General features: G+C 34.3%; 1 protein-coding gene across 7 annotated transcripts; it reads left to right on the forward strand.

Annotated features, from left to right (window-relative positions):
• The first annotated feature begins 8329 nt into the window (after window positions 1–8329).
• Window positions 8330–14673, forward strand: LOC120268225 (DEAD-box ATP-dependent RNA helicase 24-like). 7 transcript variants are annotated; one of them, XR_005538881.1, is made up of 6 exons: window positions 8330–8930; window positions 9159–9294; window positions 9407–9574; window positions 10217–10253; window positions 11346–11472; window positions 14252–14673. XR_005538881.1 is itself a non-coding variant. In XM_039275662.1 (4 exons), exons 1-2 carry the CDS (start codon window positions 8364–8366, stop codon window positions 9168–9170), a joined length of 579 nt encoding a protein of 192 aa, XP_039131596.1. In that variant the 5' UTR covers window positions 8330–8363; the 3' UTR covers window positions 9171–9294; window positions 10217–10253; window positions 11346–12073. The 7 variants fall into 7 exon arrangements, 2 of the variants coding, with proteins under 2 accessions (XP_039131596.1, XP_039131597.1); XR_005538879.1 differs by having other exon boundaries at window positions 11346–11516; window positions 14252–14672; XR_005538880.1 differs by lacking the exon at window positions 14252–14673 and adding an exon at window positions 12107–12594 and having other exon boundaries at window positions 11346–11516.
• The last annotated feature ends 9147 nt before the right edge of the window (window positions 14674–23820 follow it).

Raw genomic sequence — 23820 nt, forward strand, 5'->3', positions numbered from 1 at the left:
GTTTGCTCTCATGGCCCTTCAGATAACCACTTAATTCATCCAATGTGAGGGTAGAGAGATCCTTGGCTTCTATGATGGATGAGACCACATGTTTGATCTTTGGTGAAAGACTATGAAGTATTTTACCAACCACCATCTGCTCAATGAGATCCTTTAAGCGACTGTTAGCACTCTACTAACATAATCCTAAATGAACTCCATTCTTCATCCTCATGGTCTCAAACTCCTACTGATATGATTACAACTTTGCAACTGAGCTCTTTGTACATCCTTGATACTTTCTCTTCAATATATCCAAGGCCTTTTTAGCGTTTCTCATCTAAAAAATCCTGATGAGAACTCTCTCATCCAAACTTTGCTGTATAATGACAAGTGCCTTAGCATTTTTCTTGATATTCTCATTCAACTTATGCTCATTTGTTTCTTCCTCATCATAGCCCTTCTCAATTATCTTCCAAAGGTCTCGAGAAACAAGAATGGTCTCCATCTTGAGACTCCACAGCCTATAACCTCCTCCCTTGAAGAGCGGTACAATAGTTTGGAATGAGCTGCTTGAGCTGGTAGCTTGATTAGCCATCTCTAATACCACTGTTGACTGAGATAGGAACTTGAGAGGAAAAATAGAGAAGATGATATACTGTATTCTAAGAAATAAACATAGAAGAGAAGCTGAGTATTAGGGTACTTGAACTGATAATCTTCAGTTCATACATACACTTCATTACTTCATTGAAACACTAGATAAGTAGCAACATAGGTTAACAAGATCCTCAAACAAACAACTAAGATACAAACTGATTAACTTACACAAGTAACCAAGCCACAAAACATTAAAAACATTAAACTAAGGGTTTGTTTGTTTGGGAGTATTTGAGATTACATGTAATTGAAAATACACCACTTTTAAAAACTGATGTTTGTATGGGGGTATTTGCAAATCTAGGTGTAATCCCAAATAACCCTAAACCCACTATTAGATGCATTTTATATTACGATGGAATTCATGGTAATGCTTATTACAATGTAATGGCAAAGCACAAGATGTAGATCTGGCTGTGAATTGTAATAGTAGTAGCAAAAGCAAATCTGGTCGTGAATAACAACAGCATCAGCAACAACAATAGATCTGGCCATGCTTTTCTCCTACCAAGTCGTGGTACGATCATCTCTCTCTTTCTATCTAAGCTATTCTATAAAATATATGAGAAAAATTCAAAAAATGTGTTGTGATTGTGCTAAAATCTCTGATAAAAATTATGTTTTTGTGCGCATGTGTGTGAATTTTGAGCCAGATTGACTTTGTATTGAAAAATCCTACAATAAATTGATATACTTGCTAGATAATTTTCTATTGCTTTGTTTATTTTGATGATAGGAATTGATTGAGATGGTGCCTTTTGCTTAGGGTTCTGCATAATTGTGTCTTTGATTTTCAACATCAACCATTAGATTTTGAACAACTCTTTCATCTCTGTGTTCTTATAATTATTACTTTTTATTTTGTTATTTTTTATTTGGTCTCATCATGTGTTTGAGATAGCAAACTCCCCTATACATCATCATCTTTCCTTTTGACAAAATGACCCTGGAAAGAAGAAGAAAGAATTAGAACTCTCATGCATAATTTTCCCATCACACAACCTTTTAACAATCAATGGCAATATTTCAAGTGTTAATATAAATTTTTTTTAAACTATTTGTTTCGATTTAAGTGTTCATGATTGCATTGTCCCTAATAATTGCTAAGATGCAAGGAGGTTAAAAATGACAAATAACTTAGAAGCCAAGTCATATTATTATTATGATGAATATGTATGAAAAAATTTAATTAAGTTGGTACTGTTCTATACAAAAGCTTGCTACTTTTGAGGACGTAATCTGTACATCTTTATACACAGCTTTTACGGAATTGTAGTTGTGCATATCCATCTTAGCAATAACTAATATTGTCCAAATCATTCATAATATAAGATAATTAAATTATCTAGCTATAATAAACTTGAGGAGTTAATATAATGAACTTTATCTTTCTTCTCAGCATATGAAGTAATATACTAATTAGAATATGGTTTCTTCAACTTCCTCTCAACATATAAAAGGCGCATGTGATGGTATATAGTTACTTTATTATTTATTAAAAGGAATATAGAACCATAACAACTCCTGCCAACCATTTTGATGTATTATTTTGGTTTAGATGTGTTATTTTGATTATTGTATGAGTGTTGTTGCAATTCTATCATAATCTTGTATGATTGTAATTATGGCAACAAAATCGCAATGATGTCAATTTGAAATTAACTATCAACTATTAACTATTATTTTAGATGGATCATCGCAATGGTGTTGATGATTGTACTTATTACAAATAACGGTTTTGGCCATGGCCTATGCTGTGATGTTACATGTGCGCAACAAAAAACATCGAATATGTAGAGAACCATCCCGTGAGAGACTACAAATAAGGGAAACATATTTGTCTAGGTTGGTAAATGGGAATGATGCCACTAGTATAAACATGGTTTGTATGGACAAATTTAGATTTTTTAACCTTTGCATGATCCTACGTGCAAAAGGCCACGTGCGTGATACATTACATATGACTGTGAAGGAGCAATTGCTTATGTTTCTGCACACTATTGGACATAATCAACACAATAGTGTTATTGCCCACAATTTTGTAAGGTCAAGCGAGACAGTTAGTAGATAATCTTCCATCATATCTTATTTGCAATCAATGAACTACAACATGATTACATACGGCCACCAAGTATGCAAACACATCCATACATAGTAGAGAGGAGGACATTATACCCATACTTTAAGGTATCCTTATATTAGATATCACATATAATTTTTTTTTTAAGGTTAATTCTAACATAATGCACTGGATCTTAGGATTCCATCGGGGCCTTGGATGGGACACATATTCATGCTTCTGTCCCGGCATCTGAAGTTGCAGCATTTAGAGGAAGAAAATCTTACCCAACCCAAAATGTCGTTACAGCTGTAGATTTCAACTTGCGCTTCACTTATGATCTAGCTAGTTGGGAAGGTTCAACAAATGATGCTTTAGTGCTTCGTGATGCTCTCGAACGACCTAACGGACTAAGGGTCTCAGAAGGTACGTAGAGTCATATTTTTTTAAATAAAAAATGCCCCAACATAAATTAAATTCTAAACATTAATCTTATTCTTATAATTTTTATTATTATTATTAGGAAAGTATTATCTCGTTGATGTGGGATATGCTACGCGTCCATGTTTCATACCCCCTTATAGAGGGTTAGGTACCACTTAAGGGACTTTGGGTCGAGGACCCCTCAAAATGCCAAAGAGCTTTTTAACTTGCGACATTAATATGCTCATACCTTTGTTGAGCGTGCCTTTGGTTCTTTAAAAGGGCGCTTTAAAATTTTATCTTTTAGGCCTTTTTTCTCATTTAAGACACAGGTAGAGCTCGTGTTAGCATGTTGTGTTTTACACAATTATATCATTAGTGGTGGTGAGGATGAATACATTCCATCTAAGGAAGATTGGATATCACAACAAACTTCACAAGGAACTGCTAGGGACTAAAGAGAAAAAGCACAAGAGCGGGCTGCTCGTCGTGATCAAATTGCAGCTGAAATGTGGGCAAACAAGTGGATACTTTCCAAGTCAATGTATATAAACTAATGTAGTATTGTCTTGAAATGTGTTCGTTAGTTTGATTTTGTTTTGATATTATATGATTAAGCTTGACTTAAATGTGTTCTTTATGTTTGATTTTGATATGTTATTACATGATAACGTTTGACTTATATGTATTTATTATTTTTGTATTTTGTTATGTTATTGTATGATAACATTTGACTTACATAAACAAGTAGAATGGAGGGACACAATTCATCTGAATACAGCCGCACCTCATCAGTTAAGAAATCCACATCAAGGCCATTAGGGACCAAGAGATGGACACCGGCTAAGATTCACTATTTCATATGATTCATGGCCAGCCAAGTTAAACAAGGGCTAAAGGTAGACTAAGACTTTAAACCACAAGTAACCCAAGGTGCAATTCGAGCAATGAAGGATATGTTTGGAGTGATAGTCATAGAGGCCAATGTGGGAAATCATTTGAGGACAATAAGGAAACGGTGGGCAAGGATTAAAAAATTGAAAGACATGAGTGGTGTGGGTTGGGACAACAACCTTAAAGTTATTATAATGGGCGAGGCTGAGTATAGAGACTATATTCAGGTATTTCTTTTCTTTGAAAATAATTTTTTTATAATAAATTATAATGTTTAGAAATTGTATTATACAGGTCCATGTACAAGATGAAATATATCTGAATAAGCCAATAGAGGATTACGACCTATTGGAGATTATATGTGGTAATGATGAAGCATGTGGTCATTATACCATTCAAAATGGTGGAACCCAAATTGGCACAAATATGGACTTTGAGACGGCACCAGAACCAAGATCCCCAGATGATAATTTTGTTGATTTGTCATTTGGAGGTGCAGATACACATGATGCCTACCCATTTGTTAATACTCAAACTGGTACTTCCGAACATATATCAGCGACTAGTCCCCAGAGAAAGAAAAGGAAAAGCAAGTGCAAAGCAAACATTGACGATGAGCCACTTCACGAGTTGGCAACCACCATAAACAAAGCATTTGAATCAGTTAGATCCAGCCAATCTCTTACTTTTACAAAAGAACTTTCCAAAAAATGTATGAAGCTGTAAGGATATGGCTAATCTACACAACAAATTCAGAGGATATATGAGCATTTGATGATGGAGGGTGCAAGAACTCGAATGTTCTTTGGCATGGCTGAAGAAATGCGTAAGGATTGGGTGGAAGAATTTTTTGAATCATTTGACTGATATTTTTGAATTGTGGAGATGGTAAGAAATTATGTTTTTATTTTCATTGTAAATTTACTTGAACATGAAACTTAAGGTGTGCTAATTTGTTTTTCTTGGAGAATTAGGTTAATATGAAAGTCAATAAATCTTATTCCTCCTCGAGACAGCTTCTTTCTAGTGGGAATTTATCATATGAATGGTTATATGTATGTTTGACTTTGTGGACTTGTAGAAAAGCTGTACTTTTGGATGTTTATGTGTATTTGAAGACTTTTATATGTATGTTTGTAAGAGTTTTCATATGAAGTTTACATGGAGAATTATATGTATTTTTTGGACTTATATGAGTTGTTGTTTGAAATTAATGTGTTTTTTATTTGCTTTCATATGTTGTTGTCTTTAGGGTACTTAATTGCATAATATAAATTTTTGTATTTCATAGTGATGTTGTTTCAAAATTTAGAGATTGTGACGCTTGATTTGATACTAGTTTACTCAAAAGATAATGAATTGCAAATGCATCACTCATTATTTTGATCAAATTATTATGTTGTCAACTTATGTTGTGAAAATTATGCATTGTTGTCCTTTTTTTAAATTTATACCAATAACAATTGGAAATAGATGAAATATACATGCAAATGTTTGGAAAGCATATATGAAAAATTTTGTACTTTTGCTTTTTTTTTTTTTAGATTTCTAATAATTGGTGCTTAGGTTTGTATTAATAGTTACAATTAATTAAAATAATTCCAAAAATAATAATGAAAATTCCATATTATTACAAAATATAATAATATGTTTAAAAATTAATTTAATAATATAATTATGATTTTCATAATATTAGGATTTTTTATTTAATTATATTAAAAAAATTAGATGTTAAACATGTGAGGGGTAATCTCACCATGGTGATCATATACTTCAAATACATCAAACCAAACACATTTTCTACAAATCCAGATTTACAAATATTTCTAACCAAACACAAAATTCTATAATCCTACATTCCGAATACATTTAACCAAACACTGGATTTGTTACTTCACTATATTTTCAATTACAGGATTTACAAATACATTGTAATATGAAATCCACTATCTTTACAATTACAGTTAACTAAAAGCACCCTAAGATAAGTACATGCAATGACAGCATGCATAGCAAGCACTAACAACAATGCAACTCACTCATCATGTGGATTCTTAGAGCAACCAATACAACAAAATTGTGCTTTTCTGCAGCATTTGTGGCCAAATTTATGAGCATATACAATAGTTTCCTCATTGCTACATTTGGCTAGACAAACACCGAGAGCTTCTGTGCATGTTTAGTAAGCATCCAAACAAGCAGATATGTCTTTTTTGAAGAATTTTTTAAGTTGATTTTTTCACCGACTTCAGGTGTGTATTTATATATGTTTTGTGATGGTATATGACCAAATAGGACTTAAAATGGTATATAAATGATTACTCACTACATGATAGTTTATTTAGGTTGGATATTTTCTTTATTTAAAAAAGAAGTCAATGTTATGTTTATTCACTTACAATCCATTTTATTTACATGATATTCTCTTTCATTTGATCTCTGGGTGCATCATTCATGTCAATAGTTTAGTATATCATACAGATTTGTATTTCAATCATTGTTATTTGGAAAAAAATTTCTACTTAAGAAAATATTCTTATAGAGCATTTTGTATTTAGAAGTAATCTAGTCTATAAGAATTAATGATTTGCTATTATTTGTATATTGTAATGTATTCTTTTCATTCCCTGCCTCCATCCTCCATCCTTTCAGTGATGATGAATGTCTAGATCACCAATATATAAACGGAACTTATGATACAAAACGCAATGTTTTTGGTAGAATTATCAATTTGTCTAGATTCTTATTATAAATATGAATTATTAATATATAATTTGAATTCATTGTTAATGTTAATGTAATTTTATCCTAACAATATTGTTATATTTTAGTTTATGCATAATACTAGCTATCAGATATCACTACAGGAAAAAATGCTATTTGCGACACATATATTTGCGACACATAAATGTGTCGCAAATTTGCGACGCAAATTGCAACCATTTGTGACAAAAAACCAAAAACGTTGCAGATATAATCAAATTGCGTCGCAAAAAAATGATCATCCAAGAATATCGCAAATTTTGTTGCAAAAGTTTTTGCACCTACCATGTAATGGTTTGCGACAAAGATTGCGACACATTATTTGCAACGATTTATTGGCTTCGCAACATTTGTCGCAAACGTTGGCACCTAGCATGCAATTGGTTTGCGACACCGATTGCGACATATTATTTGCAACGATTGTTTGGCGTCGCAAAATGTGTCGCAAAATTTGGGCCGAAATGAAATTGGTTTGCAATATAAATTGCGACACATTATTTGCAACGATCAATTATTGTCACAAATTGTGTCACAAATTTTACTATTAAAATGTCTTTCTCTGTTGGTGGATTTGTTAGACAATGAACGGTGGGGATTGCATGTTTTGTGGTATATTGTCTTGATATGGAATGATCCAACGATGTGGATGGGTTTAAGAGCACATTTTTTTAATAGGGGATCAAGGAGTGAACATGTTTTGAGGATCTGCTGTGGAAGCTTGATCATCATTTTCTGAATGGAAGCGATTGGAGAACGACACATGGTGCACTACTGAAGACCAACGCCATAGTTCACATAACCAACCCATGGTTAGCTCTTTATTTATATTAGAATGCTGACTGAGATTGTTGAGTGGGTTAATTAAAATGATGTCCAGCTGGGTAATGGCTTCTGGTATCTTTGGGATTTCCTGAAGCAGTGATGTATTATGTGGCTGTGGCTTAGAAAATTACAGGATGCATATGTGAAAAAGACTACATGGTTTTTGTGCAAAAAAATGCCACTTTGGGCTGATGTCTTTCATCAAATAAGTTCAAGGGCGTTATTAAAAAAAATCCAGAGAACTTCTATATAATTCCAAAGAAACAAAACATATTGGGTGTTCTTTGCAAGTAGGTCAACGACCTATATCCATTTAAAACAAAAAAAATCCAATATGATGATGATTAGTGAAAAAGAAAAAAGAAAAAAAAGTGTTGATGGGTTACTGGACATTTATGTAATTTCATTGAATCACGGTGCACTTCAAGAGCTTAAACACAACGATTAAATGATTTATTGATAATCAAGTCTCTATTATAACTCTTTATAAGTAGTGAAAATTTGAATCATAGATGAAAATACATATATGGGAGTGTAAGTAATAATTGTATGCGGGTGGTTTCAGTGCCCATATTTACATGGGTCTCAAGATAAATTGTTTCTGTAATTTTCTTGATTGTTAAGGTTCTTTGTGTAAAAATAAAAAATAAAGAAAAAAAGCATTTCGAAAGGTTTTTAAATATATGACCCCCTCCTCTCGTCGTCTTCTTTCTAGCGCTCCTCCTTCATCACTCGAAACCCTAACCCTAATTAGGTTACCACCATGTCCAAGCGCAAGTTCGGTTTCGAGGGTTTCGGCATCAACCGCCCATCCACGTACTCCTTCGAGCGCTCCCAGGCCCCTCAGCGCCTCTCGCGCCCTCCCACGACCTTTCCGACGACCAAGACCTCAACGACATCGCCTACGACAACCCCGACCCCCCCCTATACCGCCCCAGATGGTGATGGAGAGATCGACCCCCTTGACGCCTTCGTGGAGGGCAGCCACGAGGAGATCCGCGAGTCACCTCCCCTCTCTGTTCAACCTAAGGAAAAGGGTGAGAGGTTTAAGGATGAGGACGAGGATGACCCTGTTGAGAGCTTTCTGAGATCTAAGAAGGACATTGGCTTGGCCTTGGCTTCAGAGGCCTTGCACGCTGGGTATAATTCGGATGAGGAGGTCTATGCTGCTGCCAAGGCTATGGATGCTATCTTGGTTGAGTATGATTCGGATGACAACCCAATTGTTGTTGATAAGCGGAAGATTGAGCCGATCCGGCTTTGGATCGTAGTGCCATTGAATACGAACCCTTTAATAAGGATTTCTATGAAGAAAAGCCCTCAATTTCTAGTAAGATCTTGTTCTTTCTTGTTGTTATTGTTTCGCATTTTCATATGGATTTTTGATGATGCTGAGATTTATAATGTCCGAGGACCACAAGTATCTGTTGGTTTTGATTACATTATAGATTCCTATAGTGTTTAGGATTATCCAAAGTGTGGTTCATTGGCACTTCGAACTATGATATGTTTGGATGATCTAGTGATATGCTGATGGTGCTAATTATTGGCTATGCAGGGATCATGCTAGTGAGGTTTAGAGAAAGGATGGATTTGGACTCCTACGGTACGCTGTCAGGGTGAGATGGAGGAGGTGGTGAGAAGCCTTGCAAGTGGGTTGGAATTGGTTGCTTAGATGGGAGAGTAGTGGAACTGTGAGTGTTCTTTATTTCAACTTCAGTGAGTCCGATGCTAAGAATTGGGTGTGAGTCTTGGTTTTTTTTCTTTTTTCTCATAGATGTCATTTTTGAGGAAATTTATGTGTAGATTGGATGGTGGAATTGCAACAATATAGTGCAAATAAGGCTGATTGAAGCTCTGTTTCTGAGCTCACTGGCATTAGCTATGGCGGATATTGTTGTTGCCTATTGGACCAATTGCAGGGAGAGAAGGAAGCTTCTTCTTGTGTATGGGATCGACATAGAAGGAGTATAGGTGTATCCCTTGTCATCAATTCATCTTGCATGTTTAGATGTCTGATGTCTTACCTCTAAACTTGATGGGATTAATTTGATCACTTTTATTCTCATTCTCATTGAAAGATCATTATGAACTCTGTAGAGTTTCCTAGCATTATCTGCATCTTAGTTTGTTTGCACTTATTTGATCATGAGTATTTTGTATTGGTTTCTTGTATTTGTGATTCTTCTCTGCATTATGATACAATCCCTGCCATGTATGAAATCTTCTCCTTTTGGATTATACAACAATGAGTTTACATCAATATCTTTTTTTTTTATTTGAAATAGCACACTATATGTGGGTAGCGAGTTAAAGGCGATTTTGTTAGTCAACAAAAGATTGCACTGCATAAATGAGTTTGTATGAAAATAGTGGGAATCATACAACTAACACACTCAGTTTTTAAACCATGACAGTGTTTTTCTGCTGCAGTTCTTGTTCAGAAAAGTTTTTCTACTGTAGTTATTTGGTAACATTTCATTATATTGTTGTGTTTTTCAACCTTCAATTGAATAATTTGTTCAGTATGTTATTGTCTTGTGCATTTGTACCAAATGCTTTATAGTGACCATCCTTACCTGTTTCTCTTTCTTATTGTTTTCATTGCGGATGTAGGTCATCATCTAGGTCAAGATCAGCTTAGTCGCTTCAGGTAACTTCATTACTATTAGGGCTTCATGATTAAATTGAAATTCTAACTAAAAGTCAGCTGGCCTTTTTTATTGATAAATAAATAAAATAAAATAAATCTATGGCCTCAACAGTTTAAATTGCCAAATTTTTAACAAACAGTTGGGAGTAGCTATGTATTGAAAACATTTGTGGTAATCAGGAAAGTTATGATCAGAATGACCTCATTCAACTCATTTTCTATGTTCTTTTTTGTTGTTCTTTGATATTTTAGATGATAAAGCAAAACATCACCATCACCTTTTTGACAAAATCTAAAGCATGGCATGAGAAAAGTTGAGATTATCATTCTTCTTGTCAATACCGAAGTTGAAAGAATTACTTGTTGGTTTTTTATGCTAAAGTTTCATTATGTGGGGATTCCAATATTTAATTTTTATTACATTCTTATGTTATTGTGGGCCTTTTTTATTCACTTAAATTATAACTAATTATCTGCTAGATACTCTCAACAGTAATAATGAAAAGTTTTGCCCATTGCAAACTATACCTGGATGAAGGTTTCTAAAAATTTCTGTTTTTTTTCAAGCAAGGGCCTTGAATTTTATTTTCCCTTGTAAACTGATTAGGAGCCATTAGCTAATTATTGTTTTAGAGTATGATAGACATGTATAACCATGGAAGGGAATGAATCCTTTACTTTGTTATTGAATCTATAGGAGCATTCATGATTTCATTTCACGGTTTCAGTGCAAACTAATCTTGGCATTATTTTGGTTGCATCAAGTTTCAATGCTTGTTTCTCTTCCTTTTTTTTCATTTGACACCGTATCTAATTGACTATAGACAGGCAATTTTCAAGTGTTTCTTGAATGCACAATACATGAAGATGTATTTCGGGTCACTTTATCTCATGCTTTCTTCTCGGTGTTTTACTAATGTGTTTTCAGAGAAGCATAGTTTGAATACTGGCATGTTTTTTGGATGCTACATAATATTCCTGAAAACTATTATATGCTTCCTATGCCATGGAGTATGATTACACCATTAATTGGTTTCTTCTCTTGACCATCTATTTTTAAGATGCACACTGCTTGTTTTTAAAATGTTTCAGCACAATGAAGAGTGGTTTGATCGGATGGAGAACTATTTACCACAGGCGATAAACGAGGAGGCACAAGAGATCATTGAAGGGTTGTGGGAGAAAGGCCGGATGTTTACCGAGTTCATCATGGCTAATGGTACCGTCACTGAATGATTGCGCATTGCTTGTGTACTTGGAGAGGTTTGTGTATTGTTGTTATGCCTTAGTTCTCACAATTGCTTGATGGATGGTGTTACTTGCATCCATACTAATATTGAGAACTGAAAAGTTTAGTAGAATATGATGTGAATAATAATATGAATCATGATGGACATGGTTATTTCTTGTTGTTTTTGAATCATTATTCATTTTGAGAATTGCCATTCTTTCATGTGCACCACAGCCTCTATGACAATTGTTCATGAGCTTTTCTTTATTTTCTTAGAATTGAATTTTGCAACCACTTATTATGTTAGGAAAGAACTTCATAGTTTTGAAAAGGTAAATTCATTGTATGTTGTTGATGCCACCAGATAACTCATGTAAGAATAATATTGTGGAGGCCCTAGTGTTGTCTATTGATGGATTGTGGGTTGTAACACTAAAGGACGTCAGCTCTTTCTAATGTTTGTGGGCATCATTTTATTTGAGATAGTTTGCTCAATCACTTAGTTAAAATTTATGTTGGGTTTACTGTTAAGTTCTCATATTTCTGCAAGGTTATATTACTGCAGATCAGCCAATAAATGTTTCCATTTATTATGTTGGAATGAACTACATTGACTGATCAGGGCAAGCTCCTGTCCCACCCAAAATCGTCTTGGAGATGAATCAGGTCATAAATCTTGGTTGATTGCCAGTTGGCATGGTCTTCTCATTAGTCTTCCATAGCATGGACATTGAGCAGACATCATATTGCCGCACCAGCCATTAATCAATTATTAATAGTTAGGTAACACATTTAATCCCTATTCTTTCATAGATTTACTTAACAAACCACCCTATTGGAGATCAGAACTTGGAGGCAAAAGTATTCAAAAATTGAAAACTTGGGAATTTGTCACCCTGGAAATAAATAAGTAAAAAGTATTGTCCAAGGAGACATAAAGCTTGTGCTTGTTCCCCCCTGTTCCATCTCTCTTTTTCTTTTTAGCAAGAGAAAGAAGCACAATAGCAGGCAGCTGAATCTAAAGTACACAGGGCAGCCTTTTGACTCTGGAGCTTCTATTTAAATTTAAATTTTATTAATCAAAATTATAACCATTGCCAGGTATGACTATGAAATATATCATATACATATATATATAAATGTAATTCGTGCAAAGAGAGAAAAAAAGTTAGAAAGAGACAGACCTGTTATATTCATATGCTTGTGCTACTTTGCAATAATTTTTATTTATCACCTTTGCATTGGATCTTGAATATATATATATATATATATATATATATAATTTATATGCTTATCCTTGAGAACTTATTTATGATGATGTCATTCCTCTCCATCTGCTGTCTTTTTCACTAGTCTGACTAAGTAGTTATGAATCCTAGCAGACATTGAAGGTCATCATGCATAAAAGATAATTAGGATTCCATGTCCTTCTTGTTTTCTTGTTTCTATTCATTGGTTATTTATTTGATGACTTTTTTTTAAAAAAAATTATTTGTATTTTATGTATGCGTGGCTCCTTGCTTTCCAAACATTTCATTGATAAGGGTTGTGATTTTGGGAACAAAACATGTGGTTGATTAATTTTATTGCTTCATGTGAAAAATCTCTTTGAATTTCTTGCTTGTCCTTCGCTATGCTTTGTCCTTCGCTATGCTTTATGGTTCTTGATGAAAACAAAGTATGTAGATGTATTTTTAAAAGTTTTAAAAGCAAGAATGAAACTAGAGTCAGTGTCCATTGTTTTAGTTTGAAAATAGGCATTCCCTGCAAACTGAAGTTCTTCTCTAATATATTGTGTTTTTGGATCCATTTTAATATAAAAATTTATATAGTTCAAAATGTAGGTTTTTGTTTAGTTGTACTCTAAACCCATGGAATTGCACATGTCTCTTAAAAGTTTGTAATCATGTAGATGCCATTGTGAATATTAGCTGTGCCTCTACCATCAACTGATAATATTTTGGATATATATGGTTATAGCGAAATCCTTCATGCTAGGCTTCTATCAGTGACCGTTTAATAATGGTGATGTTAGAAGCAATGGTGGAAATTTTAGGATTTATATATGCATCTGCACACCCATGCACCCACACACACATGCTTATTATTTTAGTGATAGGTTCTATATAGGAACTGGACAGTCTATTTGACCTACCCAGCAACATACTTTTATTTTATTTTTTTTCATTAGGGTATTTATGAACATGTCCTAGCAACCCCTATATTTGTAGTCCAGGTTGTTTGAATTGAAACTGCAAATGCGCCTGCATATGTATGTGTTTATGTAATTGTGTTAATCATAAGCTCTGTCTGTAGTAATTTGATCGTCTTATTTGGTCAAATACCTATGAGACACTCCTATTTTCCACTTGTTATGGCATTTGTATGTACCCCAGGCAACTTGAAGTTTAATTTCCATAGAAGCATATGAATAAATAAACTGATTTATCATTTGCTTCAGTAAAACAGTTTAGTAATCAATCAAACCTTTGTATTAGTTGAACGTTATGACTTTCTGTGGATTCTGTCTTTCATCATCAACACTATGCACATATTATTTTGTTTTATTCCATTGCAGCAGATAATGAAGTGAATGTGGATTTGAAGGAGTTTTAATTAAGCCTAATTAAGTTTACAGCAAATGTTTATTTATTCATTTATAAAAAAACTCAACTTACAACTTTTAATATAAGCTTGAGTTTGTTGTTAATGATTCAGAAAATTTCTTGAGTTTGTTTTTATATTTACTATGGTGGGACATATTCAGGGTTGCAAAAAATCGATGTTATGGCATGGAAAACCTTGTTGAGGAGATAGCTTCTGATTATTTTCATTCGCAATCGCAGCGGTCCACTTTGAGAACTCAACAATCTATTCCTTCTATGGCTCCAGAGGTTATGAGTAAGCTGGAATTTTTAGAGAAAGCATACGAGGAGCAGAAGTATCAGAACCAGTACAACCTTTCTCTATTAGAATCTTGAGGTATTCAGGTAAACTTTGAGACAACTCCTCGTACTTCTTATGCTCCTGACAGGACTGGAGAGTCTGCTTCCCATGCCCCTCACACTTCAGAGGATGTTGAACAGCCTCAGCCTATCGATGATATTGCAACAAAATGAATGTGGTGTTTTGGATTATTACATTAGACAGTTGGACTATTACATTTTGGACTATTACATTTTCTATTTGTTTGTTGTATTAGATGTTTGAACTATTATATTTTGTATTGCATTGTTATTCTAGATATTTATTGATCGGAGTGTTTATTTTGAAAAATATTATAAAAGTTATTGTTCAGGATTGCAAATTAGGCTTTAAAACAGGCTTGTGAAAATAGTTAAAAAAATTATTATAAATAATCATGGTTATAAATAATTAATTTGCGACATAATTTGCGACAATAAAATTGTGTTGCAGAATATCACCCTAAGATACAACACAATTTACGACACAATTTGCAACAATTGAAATGTGTTTCAAATTTTGTTGCAAAACATCGCACATATTTGCAACACAATTTGCAACAGAAAAAGTTTTGCGACAAACAAAATGGGTCGCAAAATTTGTTTCAAAAAGACTTAATATTTGCAACACAATTTGCGACGCGTAAAGTTTGCGACAATTAATATAAGTTGCAAAGAATGTTGCAAAAAGTCTCAAATAGTTGCAACATTTATTGCGACACAGAAATTGTGTTGCAATCAATTGTCGCATATTGTTGCAAATTGAATGGCAAATATTGTTTCAAAAGATTCATGAATTGCAATTAAATTTGCAACGTTTTTATTTTGTGTCGCAAATTTTGCGACGCAGTATTCAAAAGTGTCGCAAATATTTGCGACATCTGAAACGTGACACATTTTATTGTGTCACAGATTATGTTGCAAATTGCGATTTGCGACACATTTTTGATTTTTTGTGTCGCAAAAATGTGTCGCAAATTGCGTTTTTTGTTGTAGTGTATATATATATATATAGAACCCATCATCTAGGGACGTCCCTAGATTTCAAATCTAGGGATGTCCCATGAAATAGCCTCATCGGATGAAAATCGGCGTCTCTTATCATTATAAACATGATGAAAACCGCGTTCTGCAGTGTTATGCATGATGATCATGAACGAGTAAAAAGGTGTACAGTGTTTATATAATCAATCAACCATCGGATGATGATCCAACGGCTTAGATTTAAAAACATCCCTAGATTTGAAATCTAGGGACGTCCCTAGATGATGTTTTCTCATATATATATATATATATTCAACAATAATTTTGTTTTTTAAATAATGAAAATATTTAATTATAGAAATATTTATAACAATTAAAATAGTAATAATAATAAAGACATAATACTATATTAATTATATTAATATATAATATTAATATAATGATAATGATAATTATAAATATTTTTTACTTAGTATGCATCATTCAAAACATGAAGAAAACAAAACTAGTTAATCCAAAATCTTACATTGCTCCTATCTCAAGCACCATTCTTCATTCTTTTCTATTCCTTTATTCTATCAAAATATCAGTAGGAATAAAGGATTTAGTATGTAGATTCAATCCTCCCTTCAAGCACATCCAAATAAATTTTTACTATAAATTAAGTGTTTTCTTAATAAGTTTTGAAAATTCTGAACCAAACTAATAAAAAAAAATCCAAGTTCAATTGAAGTTCAAGTTCAAATATACTATTTTAAATGGATACTAATTTTTTTTAATAACATTTATGTATATGTGTTTGGTGTGTAAATAATAATATATGTATATCTAAATAAATATTGGAGTTTTGCTTGAATCAAACATGCTTTTTTTAACAATATGGAGATATATGCAAATCTATAATATATTTCGAGAATTTTTTTGCTATTCTAAAAAATACATGGACTTATATTAAAAATATAATCCTTATTAGGAATAAATTAATGAAATTTTTTTATAGATCTTTAAGAATATTAATTATGAATACATATGGTGAGTAATATAATCATAATATTCATATTTTCAACTTAATTGTCTTAATTAGCATTCAAGCTGATAATATATATATTTTATTTATATAAAATTAAATTTTAATTCTAGTTGATCCCAACATTTGCACATTCATTGTGGCAACATTCATGTCACTGCACACACTATCTTCGTTATCCTTTAATTTTTTTTTTAAATCACTAGACTTTGGACAGATATCATTTTGATCACTAAATTTTGATTTATTTCTAAATACTTACTAAGGTTAATAATCATTTAACCGGCAGGTTACCTGATGGATTACCATCTTTATTAGCTGATGTGGAGACCGAGAAAAACTCAGTCATCGCACTAGTGACATGTTAGCTGTGTCAAGTGCCGTCACATGTCACGTAAGCTGCTACATCACCTTCATCTTCATTACAATCACAAACCCTTGTCATATATGGCTTCTTCACCTTCATTTTCACTGCCCAAGCAAGACGAGGAAGTGGTGACTGTCTAGAGCAAAAGAAGATTAGTGTCGTAGACAAAAAGGAACTTAGATGCATGAAGAATGTCAGTGAGCTGGGAGATTCTACGCGATGAAGGTAATGCCTATATATACAAGCTGTCGATATATGGCCGCCTCTCATTCATGGGCTTCTTCTCCTTCCGAATACTCATTCCCTACTTCTGCGCATCTAACCACCCCGCTACCCAGGTTCGTATCTATACTATATTAATTAGCACTGCCCGATGCTCATTTTGATATGATCGGACATTGTACAATTTTTTTGTTAAAAAATTATTAAATTGATTTAATTATTATTTGGTTTAAAAGAAGACAAGGAGAGCCTTACAGAGATAGACCTCGTTCATTCAGGTCCAATTGAGGTAATAAACTGAATAATTAATTATTTTTTTTAAAATACTCCATCTTAAAATAGAAAAAACAATAATTTGAAGTTAAATGTATATATATATATATATATATTCAAAAAGGTACAAAAAATTCTTTGAGAGATTTGAAGAGGAGAGGGAGAAAGATGAATAGTCTTTACATAACAAAAGAAGCCAAGTTCTACGACAGAGGAGAAGTCCTAAACAAGCAACTCGAGATCCTCCTCGATCTCAAGAGAGTTCTCCATGACCACTCTCGTCAGCACCGAAGCAACCGTTCATTCAACGGAGTTAGCTTCTCTAGGCTCACCCCGAAATCCTCTTCCTCTGGTAAGTCCCACACTTATTTTTCAATATCTAGCTATATGGTTCGATAATCGGGTGGATCTGATGATTATGATTCACTTGGGTTGTAGAAAGCCCGACGGAGAATAAGACCCTAGTGGAGGAGGATGGGTCGCCGGTAGGAGACCAGATGGTGGTGGCATTGGAGAGAAATGGAATCAGCTTCATTTGGGCTCCAAGGGCAAAGATGAAGAAAAGTGGGAAACTAAGGGCGGCGTCGATGAGGATTGACATTCCAGCGACCTCCCCACGCAGGACGGTCACGGTCGCCACATCGATGATCTAGGAGGATCTTATCAACAGACAAAAAAAGTGAAGGCTGGAGAAGCTAGCAACTCAAGTCTGAATTGAAGAGTAGCTAAAGATGGACTCAAGCCTTGTTAGTTTGGTTTGAATTTAAGTTGAATAATTTTGAATTTTGGGTCAGTCAAAGTAGTTATGAGTGGAGAGGGTAAGCATGCTTTATTTTCTCTGATAAAGCAACGTGTAGGTTGCTATGGACTCTTGGAGTTTTTGTTCTTATCTGTTTTGTTTCTTTTAATAGTATGTAAGTGCTTGAAATGAACTAGGGTCTATGTTTTTTCACTTTTAAAAAATATAATATTTTTCATTTGTGTTTTTGGAGAGTGTGTGATATTCTCTTTGTGTGGAGTCTTTGAATTGGCATCGAGCTTTAAGCATTGATCTTTGGAGGCTGTGGAAATGGGAGACTCATCAAGCTTTGTATCTAAGGTTCCGGTGTTTAGTGGTCAAAACTATTCAGCTTGGGAGGTAAAGATGAAGGCATACTTGAAAGCATATGACATGTGGGATGCTATAGAGAAGGATGATGATGTTGATATTCTTCCAGAGCATCCAACAGTACGACAGAAGAAGAGTCATCTTGAAGCTACAACCAAGAAGTACTGAGGGCTCTCACTGCGATTCATTCGGCGGTGAGTGAAGAGATGTTTACAAGACTTATGACTTGTGATACTGACCAAAGCAAGCATGGCTCAAACTCAAGGAGGAGTATGAGGGTGACTTGAAGGCCAGGAAGAGTTCAAGTTCTCAACTTGAGAAGAGAGTTTGAAATGTTGCGGATGAAGGATGGAGAAAAATGTCGGGGGAGTTTCTCGACAAAGTAATGAATGTCGTGAATCGGGTTCGTCTACTTGGAGAGGAACTCACAGACCAAAGAGTAGTGGAGAAGGTACTAGTTAGCTTGCCTGAGAGGTTTGAGCATAAAATTGCATCCTTAGAAGATTCCAAAGACCTTACGTTGATGAGCGTTGGTGAATTGGTGAGTTCTCTTCAAGTCGTGGAGCAAAAGACAAAACATGAGAAAAAGATGAGAAAGAGTTCGAGAGAAAAGCAAGGTGAGACGAGCATTGGTGGGCTGCTTTGAGAAGACTAAGTTTTGAGAAGAAAACATTCAAAAAGGCGGGTTGGGAAGTTTTACTGGGGGACTACAAAGAAGCTAAATGTGCAAGATGGGAGTCAAAGCAATACCTATGTGAAGAAGTGGAGGGAATTTCCTCCTTGTCCACATTGCAAACAAACAAATCACTCTCAAAATTTCTGTTGGTTTAGACCAAGTGTCCAATGTAGGAAATGTAAGCAATTTGGTCATATTGAGAAGGTGTGCAAGTCTGATCAACAACAACCAAAAAAGCTCGGTGGTGAAGAAGTGGAGCGTGATGAAGAGATGATGTTTATGGCCTTTGAGAAGGAAAAATTACGGAAGTGAATGCAAGAGAAGGTCGGATTTGCTTTGGATAGTGGGTGCACTCATCACATGTGTGGAGATCTTGAGAGTTTCAAGGAATTGGATCGAAGCTACAAATCTAAAGTGAAGATAGGCAATGGAGGCTATGTTGCTGTGGAGGGGAGAGGTGTTGTTCTCATCAACACACGAGGAGGTAAAAAGCAAATATTCAATGTGCTTTTTGTACCTGAAATCTCCCAAAATTTGGTAAGTGTAGGCCAATTACTTGAAAGTCTGGTTTATCATTTAATTTTCATGATAAAATGTGTGAAGTTTTTTTGATAAAGAAGGTGGAAAAACTTATGGAAGTTGAGATGTCGAGCCATAGTTTTTCCTTTTAAATTGGAAGGATAAGTCGCATTCCATGTAAGCATGGATGAAACCTTGCTGTGGCATAGGAGGTATGGCCATTGTAGTCTTGATACTCTTAAGTTGATGAAAGACACTCAGATGGTGATCAACATGCCAAACATGAACACAAGAAGAGGCTCATGCTAGCTCGTATGTGAAAAAGGGAAATCACATAGGCTTCCTTTCCCTGCGCAACAAATTAGAAGAGCAACAAAGAAGCTTGAGTTGGTTCACACTGATATATGTGGACCTATGCACATTGAATCATTGAATGGAAGTAAGTATTTCATTCTATTCATTGATGATTTTAAGCGAGGTTCACATGGGTGCATTTTATGAGGTCTGAAAGTCAGAAGCTTTTCGAAGTTTATGGAATTCAAAGCATTGGTGAGAATGAATCGATCTCAAAGATCAAAACCTTGAGATCGAGATAATGGTCTTGAGTTCTTATCAAACCAATTTCAGGGAGTTTTTTGCGGTTGAATGGCATCCTACATCGACTCTCGACTCCATACTCACCTCAACAAAATGGTGTGAGTGAGAGGAAGAACAGATCAGTGTTGAACATGTCAATATGCTTGCTCTTTGAGAAGAAAGTGCCAAAAGTTTTTTTACGAGTTTGAGCGGTGAATCTACTGCGTCTATTTCTGAGAACCGGTTAAGTACCAAGGCACTAAACAATCTTACACCTTATGAAGCTTGGACAAGCTACAAACCAAAAGGTAAATCATCTCAGAATCTTTGGTAGTGTGTGTTACATTCATGTTCCACAGGAGAGGAGAAAGAAGCTTGATAAAAGAGCAGAGATGGGTATTCTGGTAGGCTATAGCTCAGTGACCAAGGGCTATAGAATCTACAATGTATTCTCTCATAAAAATCATAGTTAGCGAGATGTGAGAATTGATGAAGATCAAGTATGGGCTGAGGAAAATGATAATACAATAGCGAGTTGAAGCTAAACATCAGTTTGTTGAACATCCAATGCATATGCAAGGTGTCCAAAATGTTCAAGATGAAGAGCTTGAAGAAGAAATTGGAGAAGATAATAATGGTGAGGTGTCATCTAGAGGTTTTTAGAAGTTTGGAAGACATATATGCTCGTTGTAACTTGGCATCATTGGAACACGAAAAATTGTTTTTGAAGCTTTAAAATCGGATGCATGGAGAAATGCAATGGAGGAGGAGCTTAAAATGATTGAGAAAAAAGTGATACATGGATGCTAGTGACACGACCCGAGTTGGAAAAAGAAGGTGTTAGGTGTCAAATGGGTTTTCAAATTAAAATTGAATGCGGATGGGGACTGTAAACAAGCACAAAGCAAAGGCTAGTTGTGAAGGGCTATTCACGGGAAGTTGGAGTGGATTTCTTTGATACCTTCCTTTTTGTGGCAAGGCTAGATACTATCAGTTGGTGTTGGCTATCGCTGCTCACAAAGGTTGGTATGTTCATCAATTGGATGTAAAATCAGCCTTCCTCAATGGGTATCTAAATGAAGACCTCTATGTTCATCAACCAGAAGGTTTTGAGAAGCCAGGTGAAGAAACAAAGGTCTACAAACTTCAGAAGGCACTTTATGGCTTAAAACAGGCTCCCAGAGCCTGGTATAGCAGATTGAACTCTCATCTATTGAACATTGGGTTCATGAGAAGTGGCCGAAGCAACATTGTATGTGAAAAAAGTGAAGATGAAGACTTATTAGTTGTTTTCGGTGTATGTGGATGATATTTTATTAATAGGCGACAAAGAATCAAAGGTTGAAGAGTTTAAAGAGAGCATGAAGACAACTTTTGAGATGAGTGATCTTGGGAGGATGTCATTCTTCTTGGGAATGGAGGTGAAAGCAAATGGGCCCGGGAATATTTTTACATCAAAAGAAGTATCTGAGAAGAACTCTTATCAAATTACGTATAGGGAAATAGCAAGCCCGATCAGATTACACCATTTTCGAGTTGGAGAAAAAAACTCTTCAAGGAGGATGGTACACCTCAAGTAAATGGGAGAATGTATAGAAGCTTGATTGGGAGTCTATTATATCTCTGCAGCACAAGACCTGATATTGTGTTCTCTGTGAATTACTTGTCTCGATTCATGCAAAATCCAACAGAGAGGCATTTTCAAGCGACAAGAGAGTTCTTGATACATTAAAGGGACGAGTTGATTATGGCATATACTATGGTAGAACAAATTCGATAAATCTTATTGGCTTTTTCGGACGGTGATTGAAAGTGGAAATGATGAAGAAATGAAGAGTATTTAAAATTGCTTTACTATTGGGAGATGGAGTGATCACTTGGAGCTCAAAAAAAGCAAGGTCCGATGGCTCAATCAGCAGTGAAAGGTGAGATATATTAGAATTGTCTGAAGCGGTGAAAGCAGTACATTTTGGCTAAGAAAACTGATGGCTGATCTTGGCTTTGATATATCTGAAGCTACTCTTATCCTATGTGATAATTGTGCAGCTATTTCGATAGCAAAGAATCCAGTTTTTCATAGCAAGACCAAGCACATCAAAGTTAAATACCATCTTTATTCGTTACTATGAAGAGAGAAAGAAATTAAAGTGGTGTTTTCTTTGTTACGAAGAGCAATTAGCTGATATATACACTAAGCCTTTGAGCAAATTCAGATTTGAGATACTCGAATGAGGGCTTGGAATGGACGACTTGAGTCGAGGAGGAGATTGAAGAATTTGGAGAAGCTAGCAACTCAAGTCGCGAATTGAAGAGTAGCTAAAAGATGGACTCAAGCCTTGTTAGTTTGGTTTGAATTTAAGTTGAATAATTTTTGAATTTTGGGTCGAGTCAAAAGTAGTTATGAGTGGAGAGGGTAAGCATGCTTTATTTTCTACGATAAAACAGCGTGTGAGGTTGCTATGGACTCTTGGAGTTTTTGTTCTTATCTGTTTTGTTTCTTTTAATAGTATGTAAGTGCTTGAAATGAACTAGGGTCTATGTTTTTTCACTTTTAAAAAATATAATATTTTCATTTGTGTTTTTTGGAGAGTGTGTGATATTCTCTTTGTGTGGAGTCTTTGAAAAAGGAAGGAAGCTGCTAGGATTATATCAACTGGAAAAAGATCAAGTGCACTGAGAAGATGATCAGAGGAGCGGTTGTGGAGTTGTACAAAGGCCTAGGGCTACTCAAGACCAAAAGATAATGAAGATGAAGGTGACGTGGCAACTTAAGCTTAAGTGTGACACCACTCGACACAGCCGACATGTTGCCGGTGCACTGACTGAGATTTTCCCAGCCTCCACATTAACAAATGAAGATGTTAATCCATTAAGTTACCTGTAGGTGAAATGATTAGTTGTTTTAGTGAGCATTTCAAAAAAAAGTTAAAATTCAATGATCAAAATGATATTTGATCAAAGTTTAATGATTTACCAAAAAAATGAACCTCATTCTCATGCCTTTGAACACCACTCTATATATATATATATATATATATATATAGTTGTCTATTTAGAAACCATAATCCAATTTTGAGATCTTAAATAAAGGGATTATTAACTTTTAATTTTTTATTTAAAAAATTTATACTAAATTGATATATTAGAGGAAGCAAATTATTTATATGTAGGGAAACAAGCTTAACAAAGTTAACAATTATTTCATTAAAAAGTTGAAATAAAGAATTTCCCAAATAAATAGAGTAAATGGGTTATCTTTTCCTTTCCAAAATAAAATAGAGATAGATTTTTACAAAAATTTATGCACCAACCTATATTGTTAAAAGTTTATTAAAAAATATGAATTCTTGGTTCTATATTAAAATATGTATTTATATACACCTAAAACCATGATCATTTCCATTGATGTATTGCATGACCAACAACTATAATAGAACTCACCCAAACAGTCCATTCGCTGCCTAGGACAACTTTATGAAATCTTCCAAAATTTAAAATTTAAAAATAAATTAGCTAAATTCATAAAAAAAAAATCATTATTATATATTTATCATGTTTGTTTTTACATTAAAAAATTACAGTGGTAATTTTGTTATTATTAAATTTTATAACAATTAATTA

This window comes from Dioscorea cayenensis, chromosome 9 (assembly GCF_009730915.1).
Source record: "Dioscorea cayenensis subsp. rotundata cultivar TDr96_F1 chromosome 9, TDr96_F1_v2_PseudoChromosome.rev07_lg8_w22 25.fasta, whole genome shotgun sequence".
NCBI lineage: Eukaryota > Viridiplantae > Streptophyta > Magnoliopsida > Dioscoreales > Dioscoreaceae > Dioscorea > Dioscorea cayenensis.

What these genes read in the sequence shown, in the direction of transcription:
- LOC120268225 (XM_039275662.1), top strand. Translation starts at nt 8,364, where the DNA reads ATGTCCAAGCGCAAGTTCGGTTTCGAGGGTTTCGGCATCAACCGCCCA.